The sequence below is a fragment of the Scardinius erythrophthalmus genome (genome assembly GCF_964197995.2).
Source record: "Scardinius erythrophthalmus genome assembly, chromosome: 14".
Lineage (NCBI taxonomy): Eukaryota > Metazoa > Chordata > Actinopteri > Cypriniformes > Leuciscidae > Scardinius > Scardinius erythrophthalmus.
In genome coordinates, this window is record NC_138234.1 from 1,557,555 (window position 1) to 1,574,482 (window position 16,928).

Genomic DNA, 16,928 nt, shown 5'->3' on the forward strand with positions numbered 1-16,928 from the left:
CCCGATCCAAACAGCGCGAACGGCAACCCGACCCGTTCTTCACCACACCGAGAACGTTTAACGGTTCGCTTCGCGTTCACAACCCGTTATTCCCGATAACGGAGGAGTCGTACAGCGCCTACGCGGTCATGCTGCTCGCGCTCACCGTGTTCTCCGCGGGCATTGTGGGTAATCTGGCGCTGATGTGTATCGTGTGGCACAGCTATCACCTGAAGAGCACGTGGCACTGCGCGCTGGCCAGCCTGGCGCTCTGGGACTTCACGGTCCTGTTCTTCTGCCTGCCGGTGGTGATCTTCAACGAGCTGACCAAGAGGAGGCTTATGGGAGATCTGTCCTGCAGGATAGTGCCATATGTGGAGGTGTGTGAGCTAATAATCGAGCAATTAATTAATCAATCAATGTGTTTATAAATCTAATGCACATGTAGCAGGTGCTTCTCGACCCGCTCCGTGCGGGATTCGAACCAGAACATCTGTGTCACCTCGGTTCGAATCCCGCTCCGAGCGGGTCGAGTAGGACCGGTTATACACATCTCTCTGTCTGTTTAATTAACAAACTTTCTATCAGAAACCAAATTACAATGGTGCCTTGTGCAGAAAACCATTAAAGTAAACAGACGCATTAATTTGAGTCGTTAATCACAGTGTGTGTGTGTCATTGTGCTGTAGTAGTTTCTTGAGTTGATTTTCCTGCCTCCTCTTTGAAGCACCAGCTCTCGCTATTGTCATGTAAATGAGAACTCCGGGTAATTAGCGGCACTAATTGGGTCCATTAGCGTGTTGAATGAGTGTTTTGAGTGTGTTTTAAGGGCAGGGTTGTCTGTTAGCGTGTCTGTTGACCCACTTCTGCTGCCCTAAGACATTCTTATATGACAGGAAATTAACATATTAGATGAGATGCAAATCCACTCAAGATTCTGTATAAAACAGTCACGTGGGAAAAGCAACCGTTAGGGGGAATTCAGGGTGATTAGGACATGCAAGTCATCTCAATGGCAAATGTGTCCCAATCACCCTGAATTTCATCCCTATTTTTATTTTTCATACCTATTCTCATATCACCATTGTAGATGTCCAGTTTTACCATTATATGAGTTCAAAAACATAGTATCAGCATGGTAGATGTAAAAAAAAAAAGCTTTTATCACAGTACATGTCCAAAAATCATGCTTTTACCATGGTGCATGTTCAAGATCATAGTATAATTTTTTACTATGATATATGATACCAAAAACATAGTATCAGCACTGTACATGATCAAAATACATGGCTTTACCATGGCCCCCATGTTTTTTTTCTTTACCATGGTACATCTCCAAATTAATAGTATGACCATGGTAGAAGTTTTAGCATGATATGCATCCACAAAAACATGTTTTTACCATGCTGGGTCAAACAATGTTTAACTGCATTAATGCCGTGTTGTTAGTGGTGTTTTGGTACCATGATGATTCCATATTTTGGTGATTTTCCTGACGTGTGTTTTGCCGCCGTGTCTTTCAGGTGACGTCTCTCGGCGTGACCACGTTCACTCTGTGCGCGCTCAGCATCGACCGCTTCCACGCGGTCACTAGCGTTCAGGCACGGCCGCCGCGGGTCGAGTCCTGCCAGTCCATCCTGGCCAAGCTGTCGGTGATCTGGGTCGGGTCTCTGGTTCTGGCGGCGCCGGAGCTGCTGATGTGGCGTTTGGAGCAGCGAGTGTCTCCGCGGACGGGTCTGCCGTTGGACTCGTGTAGCCAGGAGCCGTCCGCGGCGTTGCCCGAGACGCTATACTCGCTAGTGCTAACGTACAGTGAGGCACGGATGTGGTGGAGATTCGGGTGCTTCTTCTGCCTGCCGCTGTTGTTCACCGGCGCGTGTCAGTTGCTAACGCGACACGTCGCCGACGAGAAACGCCCGTCATCTGCGGCGTCATCCGCATCAACGTCTCCGAAGAAGCAGCGGTGGGAGCGTCAGCTAACACATACGGTGGTGGCATTAGCAACCGTATATGCCGTGTGCAGTTTGCCGGAAAACGCTTGGAATATTGTGTTGGCGTCCGCGGGAGTGGAAGTGGGCGTGGCTACGCTTGCTCTCCTCGCTCTGATTGGCCAGTTCCTGTTGTTCGTTCGCGCTGCGGCGACACCCGTTTTGCTGCTCTGCGTCAGTCGTTCTCTCGGCCAGGCGTTTATGGACTGTTGCTGCTGCTGTTGCGACGAGTGTCTCCCGCCGGATTCTTCGTCCACGTCTTCGTCCACCAACGCAACCGCTGTCTCCTCGTCACTTTCATCGCCCGTACAGGAGGAGAAGCTGAAGGTCGTGTCGGGAACGTCGCCCACGGAGTTCTTCGATAAAGTCAAGGACGCTCCGGTTGAGCTGATCATCGGAACGCCGTGTTGATCCGGAACGTGTTTTCTTAAAAACTGTGAAGGAAATATCGTCCATCACTAACACTCTTCGGTCATTTTTTTTTTTTTTTTACTTCATCGGAATTGTACGAAATTTGGTAAAAAGGTTTCGGCACTTGCTATGTGAAGTTAAACACAAAAATCATGGACATAATTCGAACAGGTTAAATGGTGCTGTAAACAATAGTCACACTTGAGCTCCTCACGGTCAAAAATGGCGCATTGGAAACGAATGCGAGACGAGTTTCCTCTAGTGGAAGCGTTTGGTACTGCAGCCGAACAACATCTCACTGAACGCTCATTTACTGAGATATCAACCTCACATGTGGAACACTACTTGTTTAGATTTAAGGTTTTGATTTTCTTGCAGTTTTAGAGTAAAACCTGTTTTTGAAAGTATAGATTTCATATAAAAATGGAAAGTAGTATTTTTGTGCATTTTTCATAACAACAAACGTAAAATTCTGTAACTTTTTTTTAAGCTCACTTTTTAAAACTTTTTTCACTCCAGCAATAATCTGCCAAGTGTCGTCTTAAAAACAGATCAAACTTCAGTCTGTGATCTAAAGCATTCAAGATTTACCAGTTTAAGTTGGAAATAAAATTTTCAGGTCTATGCTCAGAACGTGAATAAATACAGCATAAATATAATGTAGTACCATAAAATCCCCTAAAAATACAAAATATTAAATTAAAACCATTATCAAACTAAAATAGTACATTCCTTTCATTGGAATAAAATTCGGTCATTTTTGACCGCCGCGTGAAGAGCACCAGAGGGTTAAAGCGACAGTTCACACTAAAATAATCATCTGTCGTCATTCACTCGTTCCAAACATGTGTGACTTTCTCCACGTGAAATAAACTCTTAACACTACCCCTGTAAAAACAGCTGCTGGATCCGGCTGAACGAGCTTCAGTCCAATCTCTATAGAAATACATTCACTTCTTTTCAAATTCTAACCATTCTAACCAATAATATGTTGTTTATGCACAGATATATTGTACTGCTGGATGGACATGATTTACGGCAAACTTGAACATTTTTATGCACTTAGTGTTTTCTATCTTTAAAATTGCCTTTTGTTTTCGAACTCTGAGAATGAAAATGTGCCTTTTCAGATTTAGTGTTTTACCGTCTGATTCTCTGCTGGAACTGATCGCTCTGTGCAGAGACGACTGACTCTATGAACTATAAGAAAAGACTCTTTAACACGTTAGAAATGATTATAATAGCATTTGCTGAACAGATTGTTAGCGCCATATCTTTTTGTATTTGTTTTTGTACTTGGTTGCAGCCAATAAAGGTTTAAAAGAGTCTGAGTCTGTCACATAAGCCTTTGTTTTGCACACTCTGTGTGTTTATCTGTCTGAGTGAGTCGCACACACAGTTGAGCTGCTGAGACTTCCCTCCTACAGTAGATTCTCAGGAGGAGTCGTGGGGCCCATAAGGGCCGTATTGTTCCCGAGCCGCGGCCCCCGCGCTGAATATCAATAGCGAGTTGCTACGCGACTGTCACACGCCGGCTCTCGGCATTCAGACTCGAACATTAGCAGACCAGAAACAGACTCCACATTCTCCGGCGCCTTTTCTCTCGCCATAGAGACGGGGCGCTCGCGCTGATGTGGGCAACAAGTAATCCGGGGGAGATTAAACGCTCTGTGCTGCGCTGAACCACACAAAATGAGGTCAAGAGTGTGTTTCACACTTTCAGGGAAGTCGGGTCTATGTCCTGCATTTTTGGGGTGCAAGTGTTTGAAGTTTAGTCGTGTGGCGGGAACAAACCTCAGTATTTGAGGGGCGACGGCGCCATCAAACCCATGATCTTCAGGTTGCGCGATATATAAACATGTCACCAGCAACGCGAACTTGAGTCTTTGAACTGAAAGAGAAAAATGGGGAAATTGTGTTAAATGTCAAAGGCAAATGAATAAATTATATTAATGACTTTGTAAAACATTATGTATGAAATATGTTTTAGAAATATACTCTAAATATATATAAAACGTTTGTGTATTTTAAAGGAACACGCCGACTTTTTGGGACTTTAGCTTATTCACCGTATCCCCCAGAGTTAGATGAGTCCACACACACCCTTCTCATCTCCGTGTGTGTCGTAACTCTGTCTGACGCACACACCGCTAGCCTAGCTTAGCACAAAGACAGGAGGTAAATGGCTCCAGATAGCATACTGCTCCCAATAAGTGACAAAATAACGCCAACATTCTCCTATTTACATGTTGTGATTTGTATAGTCACAGCGTGTGCAAATAACAAGGTCACATGAGACACAGCCATCTTCTAACCGTATACACACTGGGAACTATATTCTCAGAAGGCGAAGCACTGCTACTTGGGCGGAGTGATTATGGCTGTGTCTCATGTGACCTTGTTATTTGCACACGTTGTGACTAGCCGTTTACCTCCAGTCTTTGTGCTAAGCTAGGCTAGCGGTGGGAGCGTCAGACAGAGTTACGGCACGCACGGAGATGAGAAGGGTGTGGACTTATCTAACTCTGGGGGATACGGTGAATAAGATAAAGTCCCAAAAAGTCGGCGTGTTCCTTTAAAAACCAACTACTAATTATAATTTTAAAAGTTGTAACATCAAGTAACATGTAAGGAGTCATATCATTGTTCCATTTTCCAAGTAAATTTCCCAAATATTGATTTGAGAATGGGAAGAAATTCTGATGAATCATCTGTCCACTAAATTGATGCACAAGCTACAATTCATACTATTACTGTGACTGTTGTTCTTTAAAATACTTCATCTGCAGTCACTTTTGTTGTAAATAAATGTATTTGTGTTATTGTAATTGGCTGTTACATCAAAAAATTACTTATTACTTAAAATGTGTTACTTGTTACATCAAAAACTGATCACGTAATATATATTACTTAAAATTTGTTACTTGTTACATCAGAAAGGTAATCTGATTACGTAATGCACGTTTCTTATAATGTGTTACTTGTTACATCAGAAAAGTAATCTGATTACGTAATGCACGTTACTTATAATGTGTTACTTGTTACATCAGAAAAGTAATCTGATTACGTAATGCACGTTTCTTATAATGTGTTACTTGTTACATCAGAAAAGTAATCTGATTACGTAATGCACGTTAGTTATAATGTTACTTGTTACATCAGAAAAGTAATCTGATTACGAAATGCACGTTACTTATGTGTTACTTGTTACATCAGAAAAGTAATCTGATTACGTAATGCACGTTTCTTATAATGTTACTTGTTACATCAGAAAAGTAATCTGATTACGTAATGCACGTTACTTATGTGTTACTTGTTACATCAGAAAAGTAATCTGATTACGTAATGCACGTTACTTATGTGTTACTTGTTACATCAGAAAAGTAATCTGATTACGTAATGCACGTTACTTATGTGTTACTTGTTACATCAGAAAAGTAATCTGATTACAAAATGCACGTTACTTATATGTGTTACTTGTTACATCAGAAAAGTAATCTGATTACGTAATGCACGTTACTTAAATGTGTTAAGCTACTCGTTACATCAGAAAAGTAATCTGATTACGTAATGCACGTTACTTATAATGTGTTACTTGTTACATCAGAAAAGTAATCTGATTACGAAATGCACGTTTCTTATAATGTTACTTGTTACATCAGAAAAGTAATCTGATTACGTAATGCACGTTACTTAGGCCTATAAAGTGTTACAGTACTTGTTACATCAGAAAAGTAAAAAACATAAGTCTGAAAACATCAATAGATCAATGTAGTTAATGTTACACAATCAATGTTACGCATCTATAGCACAAAGTGAAAATGCAGACGAAAACTTACAAAATTCCTGATTTTTTTTCACAAAAATATGCACATATCATAGCTAACTGTGAGACTAACTCAAACATTCCAGCTATTTTTAATCAAATCAATTTTCCCACATGAACTGTCCACAAAAGGAGGTTTTGTCACATTTATCTGACTTCTGGGGACAGTTTGTCCTTAAACTCAGAGCCCACACACTGGCTCACAGAGGGGGATTCTGTTCACAGATGTGAAATCATGAATGACACAGAACTGCACAACAACAGAGACGTCAAAATACCATTCAAATACACCATATCCACATTCAATAGAATTAAAGTGTCCGATAATAAAACGCATTTTAATATTTTTGAGGTAAAACACACAACGGTTGTTAAAGTAAATACGTTTGGTGAAAATCTCCTCAGAGACCCTATAGTGTGTTCATTATATATTCATTTAAGAGTTGTGTGTGTGTTTTGTGTGGGTTGACGGCTCTGACACACTGTTTGTTTTGTTCCACTGAGGAAGATTGAAGCTCTGTGTGAGATCGCCGTGGAAACCCGATCAGGGCCGCGTTTCCCAAAGCCAGCTACGGTCGCAAGTTCCGTCGTTTCCAATAGAGTTCAATGGAAATTGCGATCATAGTTGGGCTCGGCGGAACCGACCGCTGGCATGAGCCCGGTGGGTCACACCATAGACATAATAAATACATACAAAATATGTCTATGGGTGACACATCCGGCAAGTCACGCTGGCACCGTCTCCATGACAACACTCTGATCTCTGACCTTCTCACATCCTACCAGCTGAATAACGGAGCCAACCGGACCGGTCCAAAACCAACATCAGCGAGGGGTCTGACGGGATGAATGAGCTCAAACAATCCCAGTTAACTTGCTAAAGCCAGCTTTTCATCCCGTCAGACCCCTCGCTGCTTTTCATCCCGTCAGACCCCTCGCTGCTGTCGGTTTTGGACCGGTCCGTTACGCGAGCGTTTGTTTATCTCTGGGAATATAACGACCGTTATGACGAAAATGTCATTTTTATTGTAATAAATAATACTATTGTGTTTATGTGATGGTCTTAACTCCCTTATATATCAACTGTATGTCTTTGTTGCTGTTTGTTGAAAATGATTATTTATTGAAATAAAAAATATCTATATATAAAAAAGAAAAGAGCGCGAAACTCACCGATACGTCAGTGTGCGTTGTTGCTACGGAGATTATCTGTGATGAAATCAATTAATAAAAGCATTTCTTTAGGGACAAAATTAATTACTTTTAATTAAACAGGCAGGTTAATAACAACAGAATGTTTTAAAGAACAATTTTTATAGTTGACGTCACATTAATAAACGTTCGGTTAATCTTCAGAGTAAAAAACTGCACAGAGAGTCTTATTTAATAAATAATGAGAGAAATATTTGTGTGTCGACTGACCTCTGCTGGTGACGACGAAGACTCGCATACTGCTGCTGTTTACTTCTGTGTGTAACTTATACTGCAGTGCATACTTAAACAAGGGAAGGTTGAGCACAATGCATTGTGGGATACAGTAAAAGGTGTAGTGCTGTAGATCACTTAGTATGCAAGTAGACTAAATAAAAAATGCTGCACAGTACATACTACATCCTGCAGAAATATAGTATGTTAGTATGCTTTTCTGAAATTAAATGAAAGTACATTTCTAATCCAGTATCATTGAACTAGACCCAAATTAAAATGAAATCAAACACATCTTGACTGAAAGAGAGAAGAAACAGCGGCTCTGATAGGGAAATCATTTAATTTCATTTTTAAATAATCTGTAAATAACAAGAACAACATGTACAGTTATCACCGCGAGTACGAGAGAATAGAAAGATCCCAAATGAACAACTCGACTGATGGAGTCTTGTACAGAAACACTTGTTATGTGACTGACTGCTGTAAAAAGTTACTGTCTGGTCCATATAAAGAGGGGATAAAAGAATCGCGCTCCAATCACAACTCGGTTTATACAGTAACCATGGCAACCTGCTCCATCCCATAATGAGCCGTGCAGCGGGTCACCAGTGTAAAGTCACATGATTCCCCAGCAAACAAAAGAGCGACTCTGCTACAAACAATTAAAACAATGACACATCAAAAGAAACATTATGGCCACATTTAATTAAGACATGAAAAATAATTAAACCAACACACATTCAGAAGATCATGAGAGTCCAGATGAACTGGTGACAGGTGGAAATATGAGCAGCAGAAATCTAATTTTGAGTCACGCAACACGAAAAAAGGCCGTTATAATCAACAAAGCGCTCGCGACATTATAATCATCGTCAGACTGACTTCACAAGTGACTTTTACGAAGTCATTCACAAACTCACGTAACAATGTTGCGAATAGATTATGAACTTCATTAGAATGACAAACGTAAATTGTTATTATCAACAAAGTTGACTTCGTTAGTTTGACTTCGTACGTGAACTTCAACAAAGTCATTACGAACTTGGTGTTGTGTAATTTGTGTGCTTGCAAACCACTTTATCACTTGACTATATTATGAACGTAACTTCGTTAGGTTGACTTCGCAAATGACTTTGTTATAATCAACAAAGTTGACTTTCCAAAATAAACAAAACGTGACTTTATAAAGGACTTTGTTATAAACTTTGCTACATCGCCTTCATTATAATAAAGTTGTCATTCATTAAATGCATGCTTTAAGTTAATTTCGACAAAGTCATTAAAACAAAGTCATTACGAAGTGAACTTCAATAGTAATTTATGAACTTCTTGTTGCGTAACTAAGTTGTGCGCTTGGAAACCACTTCACCGCTTGATTAAAACATAACAATCAACAAAGTTGACTCTTAATAAAGTCCATAATAAACAAAACAAGGTGACTTCTTAAAGACGCGGAATATTCAAATTCGTTAAATCGTCTTTATCGTATTATAATAAAGCTGTCTATGTCAGAAACGCACAACTTCGTTAAATGACTTTTAATACTGTTTACGTCACTTTTCAATGACAATGATGCTAATACCAAGTTAGCAGTTGTAGTGTAAATAACTTCGGTAACCAGAGTGATCACATGAACGTCAAAGTCAACTTCGTAACCGGCTTTAAGCTAGCCGCTGTGCTAGCAGTGTAGCTTTGTTGATTATCGGCGTTTTGTCGCATTGTGTCGTTCGCCCTCGTGTAGACAAGGTTTAGATGCACGCGCACCCTATGAAATCATAACAAATCAAAACATTAGCGGATATGAATATAAAATGATTTGCAGTTGCGAAAAATCAACAATAAACTGGCTGCAATTATAAAGTAAATATTATTCTAGTGCACGTGACACAATCACTCACTCACACACACACACACTCACACACACACACTCACACTCACAATCCGTTTGTTCAGACTGCTGTGAATATGAGCGGGGTCTTCTTTATTATTATGATTATGATGATTATGATTATTATCTCAGGAAGCTAATCACAACAGGACAAACGCCGGGAGATCTCATTTGGTTTAAGTTGCTATTTACATAATCCAGTTGGAAAACACTGTGAAAAAACATGAGTAAAAATATGGCAAAAACAACCAAAAACAATGAAAAAATATGTAAATTTACATATGTATAATCTACCAACACGTTTATAAACCCCTACGATTTAGGCCAAAAACGTCCACACATGCGACGAAAAACTAAACGAAATAAAGCGAGAAAAACCTCCCCAATATGAACAGCGTTGGACGCCGGCTGCACGATATTCGGCACATCTCCGCTGTTTTTATTTGCGCAATGATCCACGGGTCTTTCCTGAAACTCGACGCAATGGAAACGCAGTTGGCATGACAACCCACCAATGTCTTCGACACAACGCTGTCGTCATGGCGACTTGGAGGAAACGTATAAAACCTTCATCCGGACACGTTAAAACTCTTCAGACGGATTTGTGTGCTTTCCGATAAAATGACAGATTTCGTAACGTTGCGCGATTAGCGCAAACCTAGATGATGTCACATTGGTGGGAATGACTTCGTAAAGGACTCTGTCAAAGTCAACTTCGCTACATCAACTTCAAAACATTGAAGTCGCAAACGCACAACTTTGTTGAATGATTAAAAGTTGACTTCGTAAATGACTGTTAATGTCAACAAAGCCGTTTACGTCACTTTTACGATGATGTCACATTCGTAGCAGGTCGCGCTAACAGGCTAATGATGCTAAAACAGTGAAAATTGGAGAATTCTCCCAGTGAACGTTCTCACGACGTTTAAACAAGATGGCGGCCTCCGTGAATCACGTGACCAGATGCTGTGGGCGTCGGTTAAGGTTTGATCAAGTCCCCGAGCAAAAAACACGCAGAGCGACGCGCACGAACGAAACGTGTCATGTGACACGTCCGGACTTCATGATGAACTGTTAAAAAAGCACATTCAAGTAAAAACAAAAATAAACAATGTAAATGATGAAAATTAGTTTATAAGGAGGGGCGGATGCTTGTTTGTTTAGAATGAAATCAAGAGCGCCTAAAATACAGTTGATCACATGATGTGGTTCCTCCAATCAGACGCAAGCTCCGCCTCCTCAGCTCCGCCGGGTTCGTGAGTGCTGGATCAGCCACTGTAGTGTGATGTCTGGAACACACAACACGCTCATTAACACATGCCCCGCCCAGATAAACTATGAGCAGCCAATCACAGAGCTCACTGATGTCTTAAAGGTACAGTAGCATCTGGTGTGAAAGTATGTTAGTGCAGTCTTACCGATGTTGTCCTTCTCCTTGCAGGAGATGGAGTAACAGCAGATCTCTCTGTCCTGGATGGCCGACAGGTTCCTGTAGATCACACGTTACATGTCAGATCATATCCATCGCATCTAAAATTAACTTTATTCATATTTATATAGAATATTTTAATGTGGCATTTTAAGCCTCACAGGCGCTTTAAAACTTCACCTTCAACCGCTTCTTCACTTCTCATGCCATCCGTTACTCTGGGAATGCTTATTTCTTGTAGTTTTAAATGCATTAAAAATATAAATATTTTATAACTGAGGGAAAGACAATATTCCACACGCTTTAATAATTCTCTGATTAAAACGCTGATGTGATTTTGCTATTTTGTAGTAATAAATACTGAAAATTAAATAAAAAATGTTAACAATGACTTCTTGTATTTTTAAACAAGAATTTTTTTATATTTTAAAGAAATATTCTGCATGCTGAATTATTTGTCATTGTTTTAAAAAATCTGTAATGAAAGTTGTACTTTTGCAACCCTGTTAGCACATTTCTAAACTTATTTGATTAAAACGCTGATGTGAATTCACTATTTTCTAGCAATATATACTAAAGCTTACACACATTTTTAAATATTTCAAAAATAATGATTTCTTGTATTTTTAAATACATAAATAAATAAATATATTATAACTGAGTGAAAGACAAATTGTCATATTCTCATCAAAAAAAAAATAAAAATTAGCAATTTTATCAGCTCCGTTAGTAAACTTTGAAATATTTCTGAGTAAAATGTTGCTATTTTCTGGCAATAACTACTTTTAAAAATAGGCAACAATTTCTGCAACACGGCTATCAAAGTTTGAAACTCGTCTGATTAAAAAAATATTCCACATTCCTGAATTATCTGGCTGAAATATGTTGTTTACCTAAAACTAGAGTAATCGCTGTCGTCATACATTAGTGTCGCGACCGGATCTGATCACATGACGGAGGTGTGTGTGTGTGTGTGTGAACTCACATTCTCTCGATGAGCTCCTTCTCGTCCAGAGCTCCGGAAAGATCCCGCTTATTTCCCAGAACCAGCACCTGAGGGCAGACGGACACGTTCAGGATCACGTCACAGTGATGTAATAAACATGAGCAGAGTCGGCACTCACGGGGATGCCCTGCAGCTGCGGCTTGTCCAGCAGGTTGTGCAGCTCGTTCTTGGACGCCTCGATCTTCTCGGGGTCGGCCGCGTCTACCATGTACCTGCAGGACACCATGAGACACAGTTTTCTAAATGTGACCCTGGACCACTAAACCAGTCTCGAGTCGCACTGGTTTATCTGTGGCAATAGCCAACAATACATCGTATGGGTGAAAATTATCCTTTTTTCTTTTATGCCAAAAATCATCAGGATATTCAGTAAAGATCATGTTCCATGAAGATATTTAGTAAATTTCCTACCGTAAATATATAAAACATGTATTTTTGTGAGTGAATGCAGCACAATCACCAACATTAATGAACAACTTTAAAGGAGATTTTCTCAATATTTCGATTTTTTTGCTCCCTCAGATTCCAGATTTTCAATAGTTGTATCTCGGCTAAATATTGTCCTAGCAAACCATACATCACTGGAAAGATTATTTATTCAGCTTTCAGATTATGTATAAATCAAAAAAAAAAAAAAAAAAAAATGACCCTTGTGACTGGTTTTGTGGTCCAGGGTCACAAATGTCATAATCATTTGTTAATAAACAACTATTCATTACTTCATTGAGCTCATTGTTTCTGCATTAAAATATTACATTGTTTAAAATAATACATTTTTAGCTAACTGTGATTTTGTATATGTTCAGTTTCCTCTGATATCAGACACTGTAAACTGTAATGTGGACTCATGCACTTTCTGTAAAGCTGCTGTGAATGATGAGTGTTGTGAAAAGCGCTCTACAAATAAACATGAATGGAAATGAACTGAATTGAAAGAGGGTTCTACACTCACACTATAGCGCTGACGCCGCGACAGTATCGCTCCCACATGCTCCGGAAGCGCGGCTGGCCGCCGATGTCCCACAACTGCAACACAACACACACAATCACTGCATTTACCATTTTCATAATCTTCCTTCCCTCGGGTCACTTTTTAATTCAGTGTTCATCAGAGGACTTTTGTCACACTTGAACCAAGAATACACACATGCAAAAACAACTGAATGGATTTGAAGAGTTTTGTGGTTGAAATTTTAAAAAGTAACAAATCCTTCATTCTCGGCTCAATCTGACCCCCTCAGGAATGCTTCAGTTCACATAGAAAAACATAAAAATGCTCAAAATTCAAACTAAAACTTCACCAAAAAATGATTTTATAATGTCTACATGTGTATGTGAATTCACACTGCAGTGAACTGGCTTTAGGACCCAGAGGAACCGCTCATTTGCTCCATATAGAGATATAAGCCCGTCTAGAGTTATGGAATATCATCTTATTATTATTATGATCCACAAGAGGTCGGCAAAGACACCCAGTGTAAGATATCTAGAGCTGGATTAAAAGGGTCATGCGTGAAACTGTGAGTTATTTTGAATTTAAGTTGAAAGAATGTGAGGAATGTTTTTAAATTATGAATTATTTATTGATAAAATCTAGTCATTTAAAGGTAAATAAACAAATAAAAATTTTAAATCTCCCCAAAAAATATATAAAAATATAATCAAAATGAAATAAAATAAGCTTTCTGTACATAAAGCAGTATAATTGTAGGGCTTGGGGTGATTGTGCGGCGCGAGGGAAAGATGCGTTAGGAAGTGTGGGAGAAGGATGAAGGGTAATAGTCATGTGTAATAGTGAAACTCGGGTTGCGCACAGAACATGTGACGAGACGATGGCCTGACCTTGATGGTGACGTTCCCCTTGGTGATCTTGCGCATGTTGAAGCCGACCGTAGGGATCATGTCTTCGCTGAACTGCCCCGACTGCAGGACGAGAGAGAGAGACCACAGGAAGTGATGTCACTGACACCTGACTCACTCGCAGGCCCTAAACACCTGGATTCATGCACCAATGACCTTCCTGAGTGTGTGTGTGTGTGTCTGTCTCAAACACGTGAACATGTCTCCGACTAGACAGAATGCCACATGCTGATTGGTTGAGAAACTGGGTCAGCTGATCAACATGTCATCTGATCGCTGTGAGATGTTTAAATCAGACACAAAGAGTCTAAAGCGATACATTGTGTCAGATAAACGAATAATAATGCAGAATCTGACACATTGTGTCCTCATTACTGTATCTGATCTGCTGATGCACAACATGTTCCTGATTATAAAGTATGACACACTGTATCTGATGATGCTGTATGTTTTGTGTCTGATGATGTCATATGTGATCTGATGAAGCTACATTGTGTCTGATCTGAGGATGTCGTATCTGAAACACTGACTCTAGCGAGCACGAATATTATACAGTGATCTGATAAAGCTGTATCTGATGCTGATGTTTTATCTTCTATGTCTGATGATGTCATATGTGATCTGATGATGTCATATGTGATCTGATTAGCTGAATCTGCTACATTGTGTCTGATCTGAGGATGTCGTATCTGAAACACTGACTCTAGCGAGCAGGAATATCATACATTGATCTGATAAAGCTGTATCTGATGCTGATGTTTTATCTTCTATGTCTGATGATGTCATATGTGATCTGATGACGCTACATTGTGTCTGATCTGAGGATGTGGTATCTGAAACACTGACTCTAGCGAGCAGGAATATCATACAGTGATCTGATAAAGCTGTATCTGATGCTGATGTTTTATCTTCTATGTCTGATGATGTCATATGTGATCTGATTACGCTGAATCTGCTACATTGTGTCTGATCTGAGGATGTGGTATCTGAAACACTGACTCTAGCGAGCACGAATATTATACAGTGATCTGATAAAGCTGTATCTGATGCTGATGTTTTATCTTCTGTCTGATGATGTCATATGTGATCTGATGACGCTACATTGTGTCTGATCTGAGGATGTGGTATCTGAAACACTGACTCTAGCGAGCACGAATATTATACAGTGATCTGATAAAGCTGTATCTGATGCTGATGTTTTATCTTCTATGTCTGATGATGTCATATGTGATCTGATTACGCTGAATCTGCTACATTGTGTCTGATCTGAGGATGTGGTATCTGAAACGTTGAATCTAGCGAGCAGGAATATCATACATTGATCTGATAAAGCTGTATCTGATGCTGATGTTTTATCTTCTATGTCTGATGATGTCATATGTGATCTGATGATGTCATATGTGATCTGATTACGCTGAATCTGCTACATTGTGTCTGATCTGAGGATGTGGTATCTGAAACGTTGAATCTAGCGAGCAGGAATATCATACATTGATCTGATAAAGCTGTATCTGATGCTGATGTTTTATCTTCTATGTCTGATGATGTCATATGTGATCTGATGATGTCATATGTGATCTGATTACGCTGAATCTGCTACATTGTGTCTGATCTGAGGATGTGGTATCTGAAACGTTGAATCTAGCGAGCAGGAATATCATACATTGATCTGATAAAGCTGTATCTGATGCTGATGTTTTATCTTCTATGTCTGATGATGTATCTAACCTACAGTTCTGATCGGACACACTGTATCTGATGATGCTGTATCTTCAGTATGTGTCTGATGTCGCTGATTCTGATCTGATGATGTAGAATCTGAAACGCTGTATCTAGCGAGGGTGAACATGACACAGTCTGTCTGATCTGATCTAATAACGCTGTATCTGATCTGATGAAGCTGTATTTGACTCATCATATCTGATCTTCTGATGCCGAATAGATGTTGTATCGGCTGATGTTGAATCTGATGATGCTGCATCTGCTACACTGTGTCTGATGTTGTTGTTGTATCTTCTATATCGTGTTGAATGTTAAATCTGATCTAGTGTGTCTGATGTTCAGACTTGATGTCTCTGCTAAACGCTTTCTCCGACACATATGGTCTGATGATTCTGTAAGTGACACACTGTATCTAGTGATGTAGCATCTGATCTACAGTATCGCTGTCTCTTCTACACTGTATCCGATCATCGCACACATTATGATTATGCTGATATCGAGTCCGATCTCTCTATAATCCGGAGCGCGCGTCAGTCACGCGACCCGCTCCTCGACCGAGGCCTGTAATGAAACGCTTGATTACCGCAATCACGTTGACGAAAGTGGTTTTCCCCGAGTACTGCAGTCCGACCAGCGTGAGCTCCATCTCCTCCTTCCAGAACAGGGCCTTGAACCAGTCCAGCAGCTTGTTGAAGAGCGCGATCATGGTGCGGGTTCGGCTGGGGTTCGGCTGCGGCTCGGGTCTGCTGCTCACGGATCGTCTTCCTCATTGGGTGGGGTTTCAGATGATCCACGCACAGCTGATCCAAACAATGCGGGACACGGCGCATGCGCACTCACGCTCGACTCGCGCCTGCGCCCCCTGCTGGAGACACGCCGCTGACGTCATCGGTTGTTTTCGACACAGATGTCAGATATAACACGGAGAGAATAAAGCATTCTTATAAACTCGAGACCGCTGAAAAATATAATATCAAATATATCCCATAATTATATTGACTGTGTGTGTGTGTGTGTGTGTGTGTGTGTGTGTGTGTGTGTGTGTGTGTATATATATATATATATATATATATATATATATATATATATATATATATATATATATCGGATTTATAAAATGGTATTGTTGTCAAATAGACATAATAAAACAGCATAATATAAAATATTTTACTATAAAATATAGTAATAATAATTGCTTCTACATAATAAATCAAATCATCACATACATTTTGAGAACGTATGTACAAAAAAATAATAATAATAATTTGAGCCAAAATATGATCTTTGTCTGAAAGTGCTTTTTACAGTTTGATCAAATCCGCTGTTTTGAGTTAATATTTAGTCAGGTCAAGGTTTGGTAAGGTTAGAGTTTATGGAGTTAAAATCCTATT

General features: G+C 39.8%; 2 protein-coding genes across 2 annotated transcripts in view; one reads left to right on the forward strand and one right to left on the reverse strand.

Moving 5' to 3' along the window:
• The window catches only part of gpr37l1a (G protein-coupled receptor 37 like 1a), a 4,007-nt gene extending 301 nt beyond the window's left edge, over positions 1 to 3,706 (forward strand). Inside the window, exons 1-2 of the mRNA XM_081384391.1 lie at positions 1 to 359; positions 1,503 to 3,706. The exon at positions 1 to 359 is cut by the window's left edge and continues 301 nt beyond it. Coding sequence (XP_081240517.1) covers positions 1 to 359; positions 1,503 to 2,378 — 1,235 coding nt within the window. The 3' untranslated portion in view covers positions 2,379 to 3,706. The remainder of the gene's footprint in view (positions 360 to 1,502) is intronic.
• Positions 3,707 to 7,953: 4,247 nt separating this feature from the next.
• arl8a (ADP-ribosylation factor-like 8A) lies at positions 7,954 to 16,427 on the reverse strand. Its single transcript, XM_081385396.1, has 7 exons — positions 16,121 to 16,427; positions 13,798 to 13,878; positions 12,908 to 12,981; positions 12,074 to 12,167; positions 11,935 to 12,002; positions 10,939 to 11,009; positions 7,954 to 10,809 (listed from the first exon to the last, which is right to left on the reverse strand). The coding sequence occupies exons 1-7, from the start codon at positions 16,241 to 16,243 to the stop codon at positions 10,760 to 10,762; spliced, it is 561 nt and encodes a 186-aa protein (XP_081241522.1). The 5' UTR covers positions 16,244 to 16,427; the 3' UTR covers positions 7,954 to 10,759.
• Positions 16,428 to 16,928: the final 501 nt, after the last annotated feature.